The sequence below is a fragment of the Microplitis mediator genome, chromosome 5 (genome assembly GCF_029852145.1).
Source record: "Microplitis mediator isolate UGA2020A chromosome 5, iyMicMedi2.1, whole genome shotgun sequence".
NCBI lineage: Eukaryota > Metazoa > Arthropoda > Insecta > Hymenoptera > Braconidae > Microplitis > Microplitis mediator.
Window position 1 is genome coordinate 24,648,827 of NC_079973.1, and position 15,198 is coordinate 24,664,024.

At 30.6% G+C, this 15,198-nt stretch overlaps 3 protein-coding genes across 3 annotated transcripts; all 3 read right to left on the minus strand.

Moving 5' to 3' along the window:
* Positions 1-2,576: 2,576 nt before the first annotated feature.
* Positions 2,577-3,290, minus strand: LOC130667812 (NADH dehydrogenase [ubiquinone] 1 beta subcomplex subunit 2, mitochondrial-like). Its single transcript, XM_057469668.1, has 3 exons — positions 3,103-3,290; positions 2,885-3,005; positions 2,577-2,773 (listed from the first exon to the last, which is right to left on the minus strand). Exons 1-3 carry the CDS (start codon positions 3,201-3,203, stop codon positions 2,699-2,701), a joined length of 297 nt encoding a protein of 98 aa, XP_057325651.1. The 5' UTR covers positions 3,204-3,290; the 3' UTR covers positions 2,577-2,698.
* An 860-nt stretch (positions 3,291-4,150) lies between these two features.
* LOC130668203 (dihydrolipoyllysine-residue acetyltransferase component of pyruvate dehydrogenase complex, mitochondrial) lies at positions 4,151-7,483 on the minus strand. Its single transcript, XM_057470371.1, has 6 exons — positions 6,954-7,483; positions 6,629-6,780; positions 5,739-6,124; positions 5,325-5,671; positions 4,947-5,246; positions 4,151-4,859 (listed from the first exon to the last, which is right to left on the minus strand). The coding sequence occupies exons 1-6, from the start codon at positions 7,076-7,078 to the stop codon at positions 4,730-4,732; spliced, it is 1,440 nt and encodes a 479-aa protein (XP_057326354.1). The 5' UTR covers positions 7,079-7,483; the 3' UTR covers positions 4,151-4,729.
* A 1,241-nt stretch (positions 7,484-8,724) lies between these two features.
* On the minus strand, positions 8,725-13,261 carry LOC130668260 (integrin beta-nu-like). The gene is made up of 10 exons (XM_057470455.1): positions 12,250-13,261; positions 11,934-12,178; positions 11,581-11,866; positions 10,874-11,500; positions 10,643-10,802; positions 9,905-10,074; positions 9,570-9,742; positions 9,178-9,496; positions 9,031-9,122; positions 8,725-8,948 (listed from the first exon to the last, which is right to left on the minus strand). Exons 1-10 carry the CDS (start codon positions 12,418-12,420, stop codon positions 8,804-8,806), a joined length of 2,388 nt encoding a protein of 795 aa, XP_057326438.1. The 5' UTR covers positions 12,421-13,261; the 3' UTR covers positions 8,725-8,803.
* Positions 13,262-15,198: the final 1,937 nt, after the last annotated feature.

Here is a 15,198-nt window from a genome sequence, read left to right on the forward strand (position 1 = left end):
AGTACAAACGCTAGCGTGTACTTTTTTACACAATATAAACTTTCAGTATTGTGACAACTGTTGTATGCCAGTATTTGTATTTCAAATTACAAAAGCTCTAATGTCACGGGCGCGTATCTCTCATTTTTAAATTTAAAAATGTAATCATTTTAACCGGAATTCTTTTATGATTTTATTTTATTTATTAATTTGCTGATTACGATGCGATATCATTACATGCATCTATTGGCTGTTGTAATAACAAGTAATACATACATACATGTGTACATACATACATACGTGCGTGCGTGCGTAAGTAAAGCTACTACGCGACACTACTAACAAGTTCATATGGCACGAGCGTGTATGACCTCGCGCGTGCGAATACGTTAACACTTACATGCATTGCTCATTATTTAACTTTTCAATATAACTATTTAATGCGCTGCTCCATGTACTTGTTGTTTAATTTCATTTAATATTAAATAGTATCTTGATATTGTGTTTTATTGTGTGCTAGAGAATTTAATTTAATTAGATTGGTATATTTATGTATATATTATATGAATGCCAATGGATCACATGCGAGAATTAATGTACCGGCATCAGCCACCTGTCGCGGTAACACAGACACTACACTACTACTGACTACTTGTACACATTACTATCGTGTCTTACTCTCTTTACTTTTGTTGTTGTTATAATGTATAGTAAATAAATAAATATTATTATTATTATTGAATGAGTACTGGTGTCTGTACACTTAAATACCTAGACTACTTACGGTAAAATAATAAATTCACTTTTCTTGATTTAAAAAAAAAATTTAAAATTTAAATATTTAGTTTTTAATCAATTGAGGTCCATTTGATAACTTTGGTATCACAGTTTAATATTTGAATTTAAATTATTAATTATTCGAAATTTAAATATTTAAATGAACACAGGTTTTATTTTGCCGAGGGTTTAAAAATAATAAATGTATATTAGGAATAAATATTAAAAGTTATCATGATACGCGGTTTTTTACTGCTGTAGTGTTCTCAGCGATCGTGTAGATGCAGTACTGCCCCAAACAGAAGCGGTAACAGAGAACAGAATTGAGAATTGCGAAGCGGCGCTGCTTACGTTTTTCTTTTCCTCTCTACTACCAAGTCGGAGAATACTTTTTATGTGTATTGTGTCTATGTGTGATAACTATAGATATATATTAATGATATATGTGCATATACACACATGTGACACATACATTTATATGTGATTATAAGACAAGATTCTCCTACTCTAGTAATTTTTATTTATTTTTTCTTCCTCGCTCTTTATTATTTTCTTATCAGTTTCTCTCTCTTATTAATAACAGTACGATTTTATTTTTTAATTACTATTCTACTTGTTTGTGAATGTTTTGTATATATGTATGTATGTATGTATGTATGTATGAGTGATACGTAATAAAGTAGAATGAAATGAAAGAGAGATCTAATGTAATGTAGTGTAAAAAAAAAGTTTACTTGACTTGACTCTCTGACTTGAAGGAGAAATGATATACAGAGATTTCATTCTACATATATGTGTATGAATATATATTTATATGTATATATTAAACCAGACTGTACTAATTCCCCCACCAACATGACCTCGTACGGCGCCAGTTTGTTGTTATCTGTTATCAAAACACACTAAAAAATAACAATTCAATCGGGATCACAATTTAATGAGTACTACGTTTTAATAAAATAAAGATTAATTTCCGCTAATAATTTTTATATTGATAATTCTCATAAATTTTATCTTGATAAACTTACATTTTTATTTTAAATAAATCATAAATTTATTCAAAATAAAATTTAAACTTTCTATTGACCGCGAATCTCATGATCCTGAAGTCAGCTGACGTCTAATAATTTTTGGATTTTTTTTTCAACGATTTAATTAAAAAAAAAATAGTTTAAAAAATTGCACTTGTAGTTTTTGAAATTTTCTACATGTGCATATTTTTAATTTTTTTTTTTTCGTAATTTATTTGTTGGAAAAAAAATCCAAAAGTTTTGAATTGTCACTTAATTTCAAGATCATAAGCTTACAGACAATTAAAAATTTTTGAATTTTTTTTTCCAACAAGTAAATTACAAAAAAAAAAAAACTAAAAATATGCACATGTAGAAAATTTAAAAAACTTTAAGTGCAATTTTTTTAAATATTTTTTTTTTAAATTTGTCGCTTCTAAAGAAATCTAAAATAATAAAGTCTAACTTCAGTACCATGATTTGAATGCAAGTTTGAATTGAGATAAATTAAATAAATTTATAAGAACTGTGTGTGTGTGTGTGTGTTTTGATAAGGATTAATTTATAAGAGATTATTGGGAAGTGATAAGTATTACGTTGCGATGGGTCATGTTGATAAATGATTAGCGGTTGTTTAATTAAAACGCGGAAAAAATATCCAATAATAAATATCGGGGATTTTTTAATTTTTTTTATAAGCGACCACTGAATGAAATGATAAACAATTATAATGTAAAGATAATTAAAATTTAAAAATGATTGTTTTATATACTAGACTATAAATTTTATGTGTATTGTGATTCATCATCATTATTATTAAATATTATCATTATTATTATTGATGTTATTATTCTTACAGTACATATTTAATATCTTCTAAATACAGCAATCTATTAAATTATTATTATTATAAATAACAAAACGATAATTTTTTAATCGTAATCATCCGGTGGAATTCCCAGTTCTTGGTCAGTCCATTCAGATGGCTCCGGATAAGGAAACTCACCCTGTCAATGACATTTTTAAAATTTATCTTTACGTCTCAAAGTATTTTATTAAAATGCGTATAATTATACGATAATAAAAATATAAAAAATATATTTTTTAGTTGAACTTACGACGATGTGTCCCCAGTCGTGCCACAAGTGCCACAAGACCCACCACCACATTATCCCTCCTACTAGTTCTGCACATATGATTTCGGCCCTTGATGGATCTGGTATATAACGATAAAACACCCTATGGAATTAAATTATTTGTTTAATAAATAAATGGAAAAAAATTCCGAGTACCTTAACCTGTCATATGTAAATAAATTATATAATTAATATCTTACTCATGACCGGAGTTGCGAACTTGGATTTTATTTGTCGCGACTCGTTGTCTAGAAACAGTCGACAAATTTTTTAATAACCTGACACCTCGTGAAATAATCATTTTTGATAAATTATTTATTTATTATTTAACAAATTAGATATCCTGTGCACTCCGATGGCACAGTGATTATTTTTATAAATATTTTTTTATTACTGCAGTAGGTGGCGCGCTAAGTTAAATTTGCCGCGCAAATTTAAATTATTTTTAAATATTCGAGTGTCTTACGAGTGTGAATGGAGCAGACAATTGTCCAGTTTTTAAATTTCAAAAATAACTGGATAAAATGTATGAAGAGTAAAAATTTGAAAATTCATATATAGACAAATGCAAAATCCGTACGCGCATTTTTTTAAATTTCTTTATTTTAATCTGATCCTGAAGTCAACAGACAATTGACAATTTAAAATTTTTTTTTTTGACAAATCGGCTAGAAAAAAAAAAAAAAACAAAAAAATATGCACATGTAGAAAATTTAAAAAACTACAGGTGCAATTTTTTCAATTATTTTTTTTTTTTATAATTTATCGTTTTAAAAAAAATCTAAAAATTATTAGACACCGGCCGACTTCAGTTTCATTATTTCAATTCAAATTTATGAATTGCATCGACTGCTACATTGACTCATGAGTGTCTTTTCCAAATCAGGGGTCTCCAAAAAATTGGGTACATATCCAAGTAGCAGAGACAATTTTGTACTGATTATTTAAATTTAAATTATTTATAAAATAAAAGAAAAATATAATTAAAGTTTTAATTAGAAGATATTTATAATATGATACCGAAGTTAGCCGACGTCTAATAATTTGTGGATTTTTTTTAAACAATAAAGTATTAAAAAAAAAATATTTGAAAAATTTGCACCTATAGTTTTTTTAATTTTCTATATGTGGATTTTTTTTTTAAATTAAGTCGTTGAAACAAAAAATTGAAAATTTTTGACTGTCTGCTAACTTCGGGATCATTTTATAATTGCATACAATTGGGAGTTTTATAAGAATTAATTGATATTAGTTTTGTTTATAATTTATTATTTTTTTTACATTATCAGATACACCTGGCCTTAGTCACATGTCACATAATAATATTTCATTACTGTTTTTATTTAAATAATTTATGATTCATATTCCAGCGAAATTTTATGTACACAAATAGGCAGGCCAACAAATATGTTGCTCTTAGACCTTTAATTAAATGACAGTAGCAATAACGACCTATTTATAAATTATTTATGTCAACAGACTCATAACGACTTTACAATAAAGCCATTTCATTATTTTACAAACTCTAAAAAAGGAAAAAAAAAATAACTTTAAATCTTCACTCGCGTGAAAATTTTCTCCGTTCCTAAAATTTTCAACTAATTAGTACTTCGGATGATACAGCTTTGATTTATTTTCTCAATCACCTCAATATTGAACTGAGAGTAAATTTAAAAAATGACGTATGATTAATATATTTTGTTTAAAATAAAATTGTTACCAGAATAAGTATCATCTTGTACCTGAGAATAATTTATCGTTTTCGTTTATTCTCGTATGTGCATTAACTATTTTTTTTTTTTAAATTATTTAATAATTTTATGACAATTAAAGTAACATAGTCATCGGGTTTTCCATGAGACTTCTGAATGCCGAGAGCCATTGGGCACCAACAGCACCATCGACTGTTCTATGATCGCAACTTGCCGTCACCGACATGAACTGGGCCGAATTGTAACTGATAAACAAAATAATAAAATAAAATATCAATGAATCATTAATTAATTAATTAATTAGATAAATAAATAAATAAATAGAAAGTTACCCTCTTTCATTATCAGCAGGAATAAGTCGATTTTCAGTTGTACCTATCGCGAGGATTATCGACTGCGGCGGATTAACAATCGCTGAAAATTGTTTAATACCAAACATTCCCAAATTTGAAACTGTTATCGTGCCACCTTGGAATTCCTGTGGCTGAAGTTTTCCTTCTCTTGCTTTAGCAGCAAGTGCTTTGACGTCTTTACTTATTTGGGCTATACCTTTCCAGTCAGCGCCAAATACTATAGGAGTTATCAATCCTGATTCAGTACTTACTGCTACACTCACGTCAACGTTATCATATCTAGTTAAAAAATGAATGAATTAATTAATTAAATAAACCAATCAAGTGTCTAGAAATAATGAATTACAATTGACTTACTGTCGGATAACATTTCCAAGCCAAGCAGTATTACCTTCTGGTACTTTTTTACATGCCATGGCCATGGCTTTTATAATAATATCGTTAACACTAATTCTAACATTTTCTTTTTCCATAATACGATTAAATTGTTCCCGCATTTTTAACGCGGCGTCCATTTTCACATCGATTGTTAGATAATAATGAGGAATTGTTTGCTTACTTTCGAGCAAACGTTTCGCAATCACGCCCCGGACATTTGAAACTGGAATATCAACACCACCGGCGGAAGCAGTCCCAGCCATTGAAGCTGCGCCTTCTAAATCTTTTGATGTTATCGATCCAAATAAGCCGGAACCTTTTAATCCCTGAGTAAAGTTGATTCAATTGTAAATAAATTTAAGTACTGAAGAGTTTTAAGGTAAAAATAAATACTTGTAAGCTTATTCCCCGTTCGGCGGCCAATCTTTTGGCCATCGGACTTGCATAGACTCTGTCTCCAGCAGCGGTGGGTATTGACGGAGGCGGTGCTGTTGCTTTTGGAGCTGCTTGTGGCGGAGCTGCCTTTGGTGGCGGAGGTGGAGGAGGCGCAGCAGCTGCGGGAGCTGATGCCGCAGACCCGTCGTCTTTGAAATCTTTAAATGCTGTCACACTTGACGCATCGGGTACAATTATACACACCAGTGTACCTATTCCGATGTTTTTAGTACCCGCAGGTACCATTATTTTCGCTAAATATCCTTCCTCTGGTGTTTCAAAACCCATCGTCGCTTTGTCTGTTTCTATTTCTGCTAGCAGATCACCTTCATTTAATTTATCACCTGAAATAAATAATTGTTGCTGTCAGAAACTAAATATCTACTTGTAATAAATTGCTAGTGTAAATATTTAGTAGAAAAAATTGATAATTGATGATCTGGCGACAAAATCCTGGATTTTTAAATTAATTTATACAAATTAAGTAGCGTTTTTTTATTAAATTCTCCATAGAGATGGGACTCAACAAATAGAATTAGAATTTATGAACTCGAACTTGATTACTGGCCAGTCTTGGGTCCGAATCTCAGATTATCGAGATAATTTTTCACAAAAAGTGTGAGGTTTTTCGGCCCTGAGATTCGTCTCGACCTTAGAATTTTACTGGTTTCAAAAAATGAATTTTATTTGGTTAGAAAAATTGAATCTGACAAACGTTGCCCGGATATGAGATTACCCGAGGCTTAATAATATACTTAAAAAAAAAAAAAAAAGAATTTATGAACTTAAACTTTAATTTTTCAGGATCCCCGGCTTTGAAACTTTGCACGTCATAATTAAATAATAACCTTCTTTTTTTTGCCAACTAATAATAGTTCCCGTTTCCATAGTTGGTGATAAAGCAGGAAGTGTTACTTTAATATGATCTGGATAATCAGCATAATATCTAAATTGTTGTTTCCATGGCTCAGCTATAAATTTTCCACTGGATCCTTGATACCTACAATTATTCAATTAATTAATTAATCAACTAATCAATCAATTGATTGATGATCTAATTAAAGTTAACCTAAGACTTGTGTTCGATGACTACAACTACAAGTTTATTATTGATTGACATAAATAATTGACTGACATTTATTAAATTATATTTATTCTCCAAAATAGTAATACCTTTGGAGTGATTTTCTGTGAAGACATCGTGTGGTTAAACATCTGACGACATTTGTACGAATAGAATTACGTAGTGTGACACGAGCCAGATCATTACGAAGTTGAGCAGTCGTTCGTAGCAACATTTTCAAATTGGTTTATTTTTTCCCTTTAATTTAATGAGTTATCAATACGTTTAATTAAATACTACTGATTATAAATTGTCACCGAGGTCCTGCTGTTAATTATGATAAACTTTTTAGTGTTGGTTAAATTTAAACAAGACAATTACTCGGTGATGATTGATGGTGATCGTGATTAACAATTCGCAACACGACCAACTACACGTTGGGACGATTTCAAGTCAGAGGTCGTCCACAAGGTCACGTGATAATCGGACGATTATCACTATTTATTAATTAAAATATTTTTATGCTCGATAGGTGTAATGTCTTATACAATATTTACAATCCTGTTGATTTTTTTTTTACTGGTGAACAAAAAAATCTAAACGAACCCAAGCACTTGTGTTTGGTGTGCTAAGGTTACGAAGGATTCTTTATTTCATTAGTTTTGACATCTGGGTTCTGTTTTTCCTCAGCAGATGGTGGTGTCTTGTGATTCTTGATGGATTTTGTGACGTAACATCTGACATAATTGGGATTTTTTAGTTTTTATTTTTTAAAAATAAGGCAAAAGTTCAAATTATGGAGACTGAGGGCCAGTTTTTCAAACCGGGTATAAATTATTACGGATATTTATATATTATTGATTTATAAATATACTAACAGTATTAATTTAATCCTGGATTTAATTTTTCGGACTTTTCTCTGAAAAACTTTGAAAAAGTTTTTAGAACTTGAGAACTGAGTTTTTTAGAGAAAATTCCGAAAAATTTCCACCAGGGATTAAATCGAACGTATTCTTTTCCCTTATTAAGGGTCAGTAGTACTAAACGAATTTTTGAATTTTACTTTTCTTATTACGTTTTGAATAATTACGTCACTCGAATGATGAAAACCTTCCGAAAAAGTTTGTCTTTCACATTTTTTCGGAAGCTATAAAAATTTCTGTAATAACAATTGATTAATGAATTAAAAGAAAAGTAAAATTCAAAAATTCGTTTAGTACGGCCCAGCCTTAAGAAAAATGATGTAACCCATACTAAGTGTATATGTATATATTATTTGATTCAAATTATTTTAAATTTCAAATTATTTTTTTTAATCAGGGTCGTTTGATGCTTCTACTATTTAATCAACAATTATTCGGGCCAGTTTTTCAAACTGGGTTTATTTTTATCGATGTTTAAGGGTAACGTCAACCGATTTCAAATTTAATTTAATTTACGGATAAACACTGGAAATCTAAAACCTTAACAGAGGGCCAAAAATTTCGTATTTTCAAAAATTATAATTCGTCTCCGAGAGAAATTGTTTTAAAAAATTCTCACTAACTTCCCCGTTTTTTTTTCTGAGTGTGAGAAAGTGGTCTGGTGGCGTTTCCCTTTAAATTAACATTCCTAGTATATCTATATATCTATACATTAATAATATATAAATATACCAGCAATAATAGTATAAACCCGGTTTGAAAAACTGGCTCTTGCTGTTGATATATAGAATAGTTTCATAAACATAAATCATTTTATATGATCACTGAATGTACGTGACATAAAATCTCGGAAATTGAGTCTTTTACCCCAATAAACTTTTTCTTGTAAGGGAAATTAAATTTAAAAGAACTGATTTAGACCATTATCGTTATTCATTAAATATTTATTCAAATTTAATTAACATGTACAATATGTAAATTGATGAGTTAAAAAAATAAATGCTTTGGATTTTAAACATTTTTACCCATAATAATTTTTAATCTTCTTTGTAAGAGTCAGGAACTCTGAATTCAGTAGTCGCTGGTCTGTATATCGGATTTTGTGTTAATGCGTAAACTGTTTTTTTACGTTCTAGTTCAAATTTAGCATATTCCCTTTGATCTTTTATTGCAATCCAACATCTGCAAGGAAAACAACAATTAGGCTAAATTTCAACAAAATTCTCAAGTAACTTTAGTATATATATATATCAGAAATTCTTACTTCCATATTATTAAACCAATTATTCCAAGGACGACAACTGCTAAAAATACTACTCCCGGAAATACGGCTGCTGGTAATGGAGTTTGACAGAACTAAAATAAAAATATTTCAGTAATAAATTTACAAAAATCCACTTTATTTCATTACCTTATCACCAATAATAAGTAGAACTCTGTTGTCTTCAGTAAACTGATAAACATACGGGATAGTGCATACAGTAGAACCTTCAACAGTCCTGACAATACAATAATGATCGCTGCTGGTATCAACAGCGTCGACTCTTTCTATTTCATATTTCGAAGTGCCATTCCGATGACAATACTCGTCAGTTTTTTCAGGTGTTTCAACCGTCACATTGACGCAGGATTCATATAAAATACAGAGCCCACGTCCGCCAGCACTTGCCGATGATTCGCAATAAGTCCCGCGATACAATAAACCATCTCCTGGCGCAGTTACATTGCATCTAAATAAAATTATTAGAGTAATTATTTATAAATATATGTAAAAAATTTTGTGAGTAGATAAATAAAACTAACCGACATTGTCCACAATCACAAAATCCATGATTAGCACAGACATCATTACTCCCAGGTGCTATACAAAGTTCATTGCCTGTCGGACATTCACATACATCTCCTTGCCATCCATCTAAACAAGTGCAAACACCGCAGTCACACCTTCCTCTTCCACCGCATTCAATTCCGTTTGTCTGAAAATAAAAGCAAACTTGGAAAATCAAAAATAATACCGCGCAGTTAAATTATAAATATCCTCCGTTACTTGGCAAATAAAAATCCATATTTACTCAAGATCCCAAGCTGATAATTATATCGCAAGTCGTCAGTGTTGTTAATTATTTTAATAAAATTACCTTATCGCAAGGTGAACATTCGCAGTATTTCCCATTATATCCAGGATCACAGTTACATGAACCGCAAGTACATTCACCGCGATTTGAGCAAAATTTATTTGAATCTCCAGGTTTTATACATTGTAAACGATTTAATGTCCATCTACTCTCGTCGCAATCGCACTTTTCTCCTAATATACAAATAAATTTTATTAAACTTATGCTAATATTTATTTTTATTGATAATTTTATATTTTGCTGGAAAATAAAATAAAACTTTTGACAGTTAAATCTTTTACGGATCAATTTAATTGATTACGGATTTTATTTCAATCAGAGTTCACTTGGAGTCTCGGAGTTTAAAAAAAAAATCACTGTGCATAAGTAAATAAGGAGTTTGTTTTTTCAGCGGATGTGGATTTTATTTCAATCCGCATTCCGAACCGAAATTTCAATACTAAATTAAAATTCCATTCGTAGTTTTTTTCAGTGATATACAAAAATATATGGGTAAATAAATATAAAAATTTCTACCGTTCATATAAATAGTATATGTATAAAATTTATATTATTGGTATTCAGATAACGAAACGATGACGGGTAAGCGATGTTCGAAATTTTACCGAAATAAAAATTTTATATATTTGATTGATGAGAAAATTCATTCAATTTTCTTATAATTATTTTTCAATTAAGCCTGTAATTAATTACCAGCAATCTATTCTACAATTATAATTATGAGTAATATCTAAAACTAACCAGACCATCCGTAATAACATTTACATATTCCACACTCATCTATACCATTGTTACAATGAGGGCTCGTTTTTTCACAATCACATCCGCACTGCAACTCTATTTCTATCAATGACTCGGAAGCTTCTGAGGCCAATGCGTCATCAATTATAATTTTTTGTTTCTAAAATAAATCAACCAATAAATATATGAATAAATCCACAAATATTTAGTAATTAAAAATATTTTGATTACCCAAAGACTTTCATTACTCGGACAATCAGCGAGAGATAACTCGATTTTAAAATCATAAACTTGACCTTCTTGTATCCCACTACACTCAGATGTCATAATTTCCGGTCTATCATCGCTACTCCCACATTTCGAGTAGTACTTAATGTCTATTAAGTCTGTTGAATTATCACGTAAAACAACTTTCGTAACAATGTCTCGATAAGATTGTTTTATTATTTCAAGTATATTTGAACTGTTGGCAGCGAGAGTGGCAACGCGGGCTTTTTCTTCCAATAAATTAGAAATTTTTTCGTACTCAGATCTCCGTTCCTCGGTAACGGCGAAAATTAAATTAACTTTACGCTGCTTCAGCAGACGTGATATTTCTGCCAGTGATGGATAATCAAACACTTTAGACATCGTATATTCACCGTTACTACCAAGATGACATGAGAAATCGTGACGATTAACGACTCCGCCAAGTTTACCCTCGCCAGCAAAGTGCATCAATCCATCAGTCGCAATTAGCATTAATTTTCGCGCCTGTCGCGCCCATCCCACCTGTTCATTGCACACTATTGCTTGTACGACACCATCCAGACCACCTTCCAGATTGTCTACATTTCCCGTTACATCACTAGAATTCACCTAATTTACGTTACCTATTAATTTATTTGCAGCGACGTCTAAAAATTTTCTATTAATTTTAGTAATAATTGATAATGAACCTGTTGGATAAAACGCGGCACATCTTCGCTCAGTCGCATGTGATGTTTAAATGAATATACAGGAGCGCAAACACTGTGCTCACTTTTGCACGGATTATCCTCATGACCAGGAAATACGTATGGCATTAATGGTTTGTCAGCGTAACTTCCGAAACCTAAACGGAAATTACTTGTATATGTGCCCAATGTGTGAGCCATTTTCCAACCGAGACTTACTAGTGTGTCTTTGTCGTCGTTCATCGACCATGTCAAGTCCATCAAATAGTACAAGTCCAGCGGATAATTCCTGAATAAATAAATAAATAAACAAATAAACTCAAACAAAATTAAATAAATATACAACGCGCACATACTTAGCAGGCCGGTATTTCAGATAAACAGTTTCCGTGGTATGTGGCCGCAATTTAACGTGGATTCTTTGTGGTTTCAATTGAATAGGCACTTGGCCAGGTACGACAACATCTTGAAAATCATCGTCTCTTAGAGAGTTTACGGAGCCCATCGATGCATGATGAATTGCGTTTTTTGGACACCCGAATTCTTCCAAACGTTCCGCGCTACTGCACCTCAACTTGCCGACAGTTGAATTTGAATATGACTAAATAATTTATTTTTATAATTAAATAATTAAAATATTTTTAGGAAACTACAATTATAATGACTATTTACCCATTCGCTACACCACGCACAGGAAGAACTGCTTTCAAGGCAGGTCTTGCAGGATGTTTGTATCGCGCAACGATACAGCGACGATTCTTCAGGAAAACCCCCGGCATTTATCGCACAATAATTGTCCATGAGTATCAATAACAACGAAACTATTTGACTTTTAATCTCCATGACACGCGTCCGTCTATTTTATCATTAAAACACAATTCAATTTATTTATAATTACCATTATTATTTTTTATTGCCATCATTAAAGATAAATTTTCTCTTTTCTAAGCTCATAAGTTAATAATAATATTATTATTATTGTTATTATAAACCGTTTAAATGTAACAGGTGTGGATCATCGTAACAATCTCATGTTTATCTAGACTGATAGCAATCACGGTGATGTAATAGACCAAACATTATAAATTATCACTTATCACGATCGTTCAACATCGCAAGTCTTGCTATCTTCCGAACCCTCTATAATTAGTAATAGAACCAACATCCAATAAATAGTAAACCGCTGACTAAATAACTTATTTATCAATGGTAATCGTAATATTACGACACACTTTTCCTCTTCGACGATGAACTAATAGACCGAGGAAAAAATTAAATAGATAAATAAATATTACGCGTATAATACAACGCGCTAATTACACAACTTCTACTTCATTTAAATATTTGAATTACAATTTTTAAAAAAATATCGTCTTCTTGCAGACGTCACTCGCGTTTTTTTTTTTTTGCTAAACTAGATAAGTTTAGTTTTAAACTGTCCAAATAGCGGGAGGATTAACGCATCACTGATAACGATAAAACAATTCACTGCTTACTTAGTAAGTAATTAATTAACGAATTGAAAGTTTAATTGCAATGCTGACATACATAATATGAGACTCTGTAATGAAAGCAATGAGCGGTTTGATAGATCGCGAGAGAACTATCGTCTGGTAGTTTTTCCCAACAAAAGCGCGGTCACTCTCTTACTCTGTATCCTTTTTGAAACGTCACGCTCCTACACACCTTGATGAGCATTAAATTACTGCTGGTGTATTACAGTTAGTGTAATAATATATATATATAAAAATATATGAATGTATGTACTTGAGGATGTACTTTGCACAGTTGTAATAAACGTATTGTAATATAAAAATGTATATCAAGTATTGTTAAACGTAAAACAAAAACCACTTGCCTACACACTATTCTGTGTAGTCTCAGATATTCTCTGATACCGAGTGGGTTGATACACAACACGTATTTGCGTTGACGATGCCGCTATCGGTATTGCCGTTAACGCCAACACGTAATCTCGCGGCACTTGGCCTATTTGTCATGTATATGTACATACATTTGTATTTATGTCGATGTATAGATCTGTATATATATAGACAACACAATACGCATTAGAACATCTGCTTCGCGTATATAATAGTACAATATAAAATCACATACATATTTAATGGCTAGAACATTATATGACAGTTCATGATATGATGCAATTTAATAGTCATTTATAAACTTTTTTTTACAATTGTAATTTTTTTTAGGATTTCACAATTGAACTTTTTTTATTTTCTGTACATCAATAATTATTATGTGTAATAAATCATAAGAACAATAACTGTAATTAGTAAATCGACTTTGATAAATGAAATAATTTTTTGCAATTTTAAAAAAAATTGGTCTATATATTTTTTTTTGTACATGTCATGCTTTCACCTCTACTGTACACGGAGAGAAATTTATGGTAACAATTACAATATATTATGGGAATGGTTCCCATAATGCATGGCAACCGGTTTTTTTTAAATGTTGACCTATATATATTATAGTTATCATGACTATAATATTATAGGAACCATTACCATATATATGGTAACCATTGCTATAATATTACAGTAATTGTTACCATAATTCTTTACATGCGATATGGGAACTGTTACCATAATGATGGGAATTGTTCCCATACTTATGGGAACTTTTACCAGAAAGTATGGGCCTATATCCCATAATTCCAAGTACCCTGGTTAAAAATACTGATGGAAAACAATTAAAAAATGATGAAATTCGAATTCTTTTATGTACCTGAAGAACGAAACGTTTTTCACGCAAAGAAAATTAAAAATTTATGTAATTTGACTGCTGAAGGGTAGTTAGGAGTGGCCTGCAATTTCCGGCTGGCATATTAGCGCGTATGCGAGACATTTTAAAAATTTAGATCCAGTAGATTTTTTTCTTTTCGTTTTGTTTTTTATTTTCGTTTCACGAAAAACGTTCCGATCTTCAGGTACATATTCTTTTAAATAATTTCAATTCTTTTGTTTGCATATATAGATATACAGTTTGCATGGAGTGGCCGCTTCTCAATTCTTTTCAATCAGTATTTTTAACCAGGGTAATCATTACCATAACGGTATGGGATGATATTTCATAAACGTACTAGGAACGGTTACCATAAATTTCTCTCCGTGTATCACTTAATTACAGTAAATAATTTTAAAATGGAAGTAAAAAATATTTTATTTCAATCATTATTTTTAAGACACGTAATTAGTTATTTTAATTAGTTATTAGTTATCACTTTTCAGTATTTATTATAATTATAATTTAATTAAATTTGATTATTTTTATATTTCTAAACGCTTCCAGGTAAACGATAAACAATAATCCAAAGGCCGATGATAATTATTAATGTTTATATCGTCACCGCAAACTAGCGACGTTAAATAATATTTTCCAGATAATTGTTTTCTCATATAAATAATAATGGGTTTGAAAGTACACTGAATTAAAAAATAGTTTATGAAATAAATAATTGATTTAAAATTTAATAAATTTTAATTATCACCAATTCGGTGTCAATTAACACCGAGGCAAGTGGCGGCACTGTTTATTATTTTTAATATTTATCCCACATATTAATTATATTAAATATGTACATTAATTATCAATAAC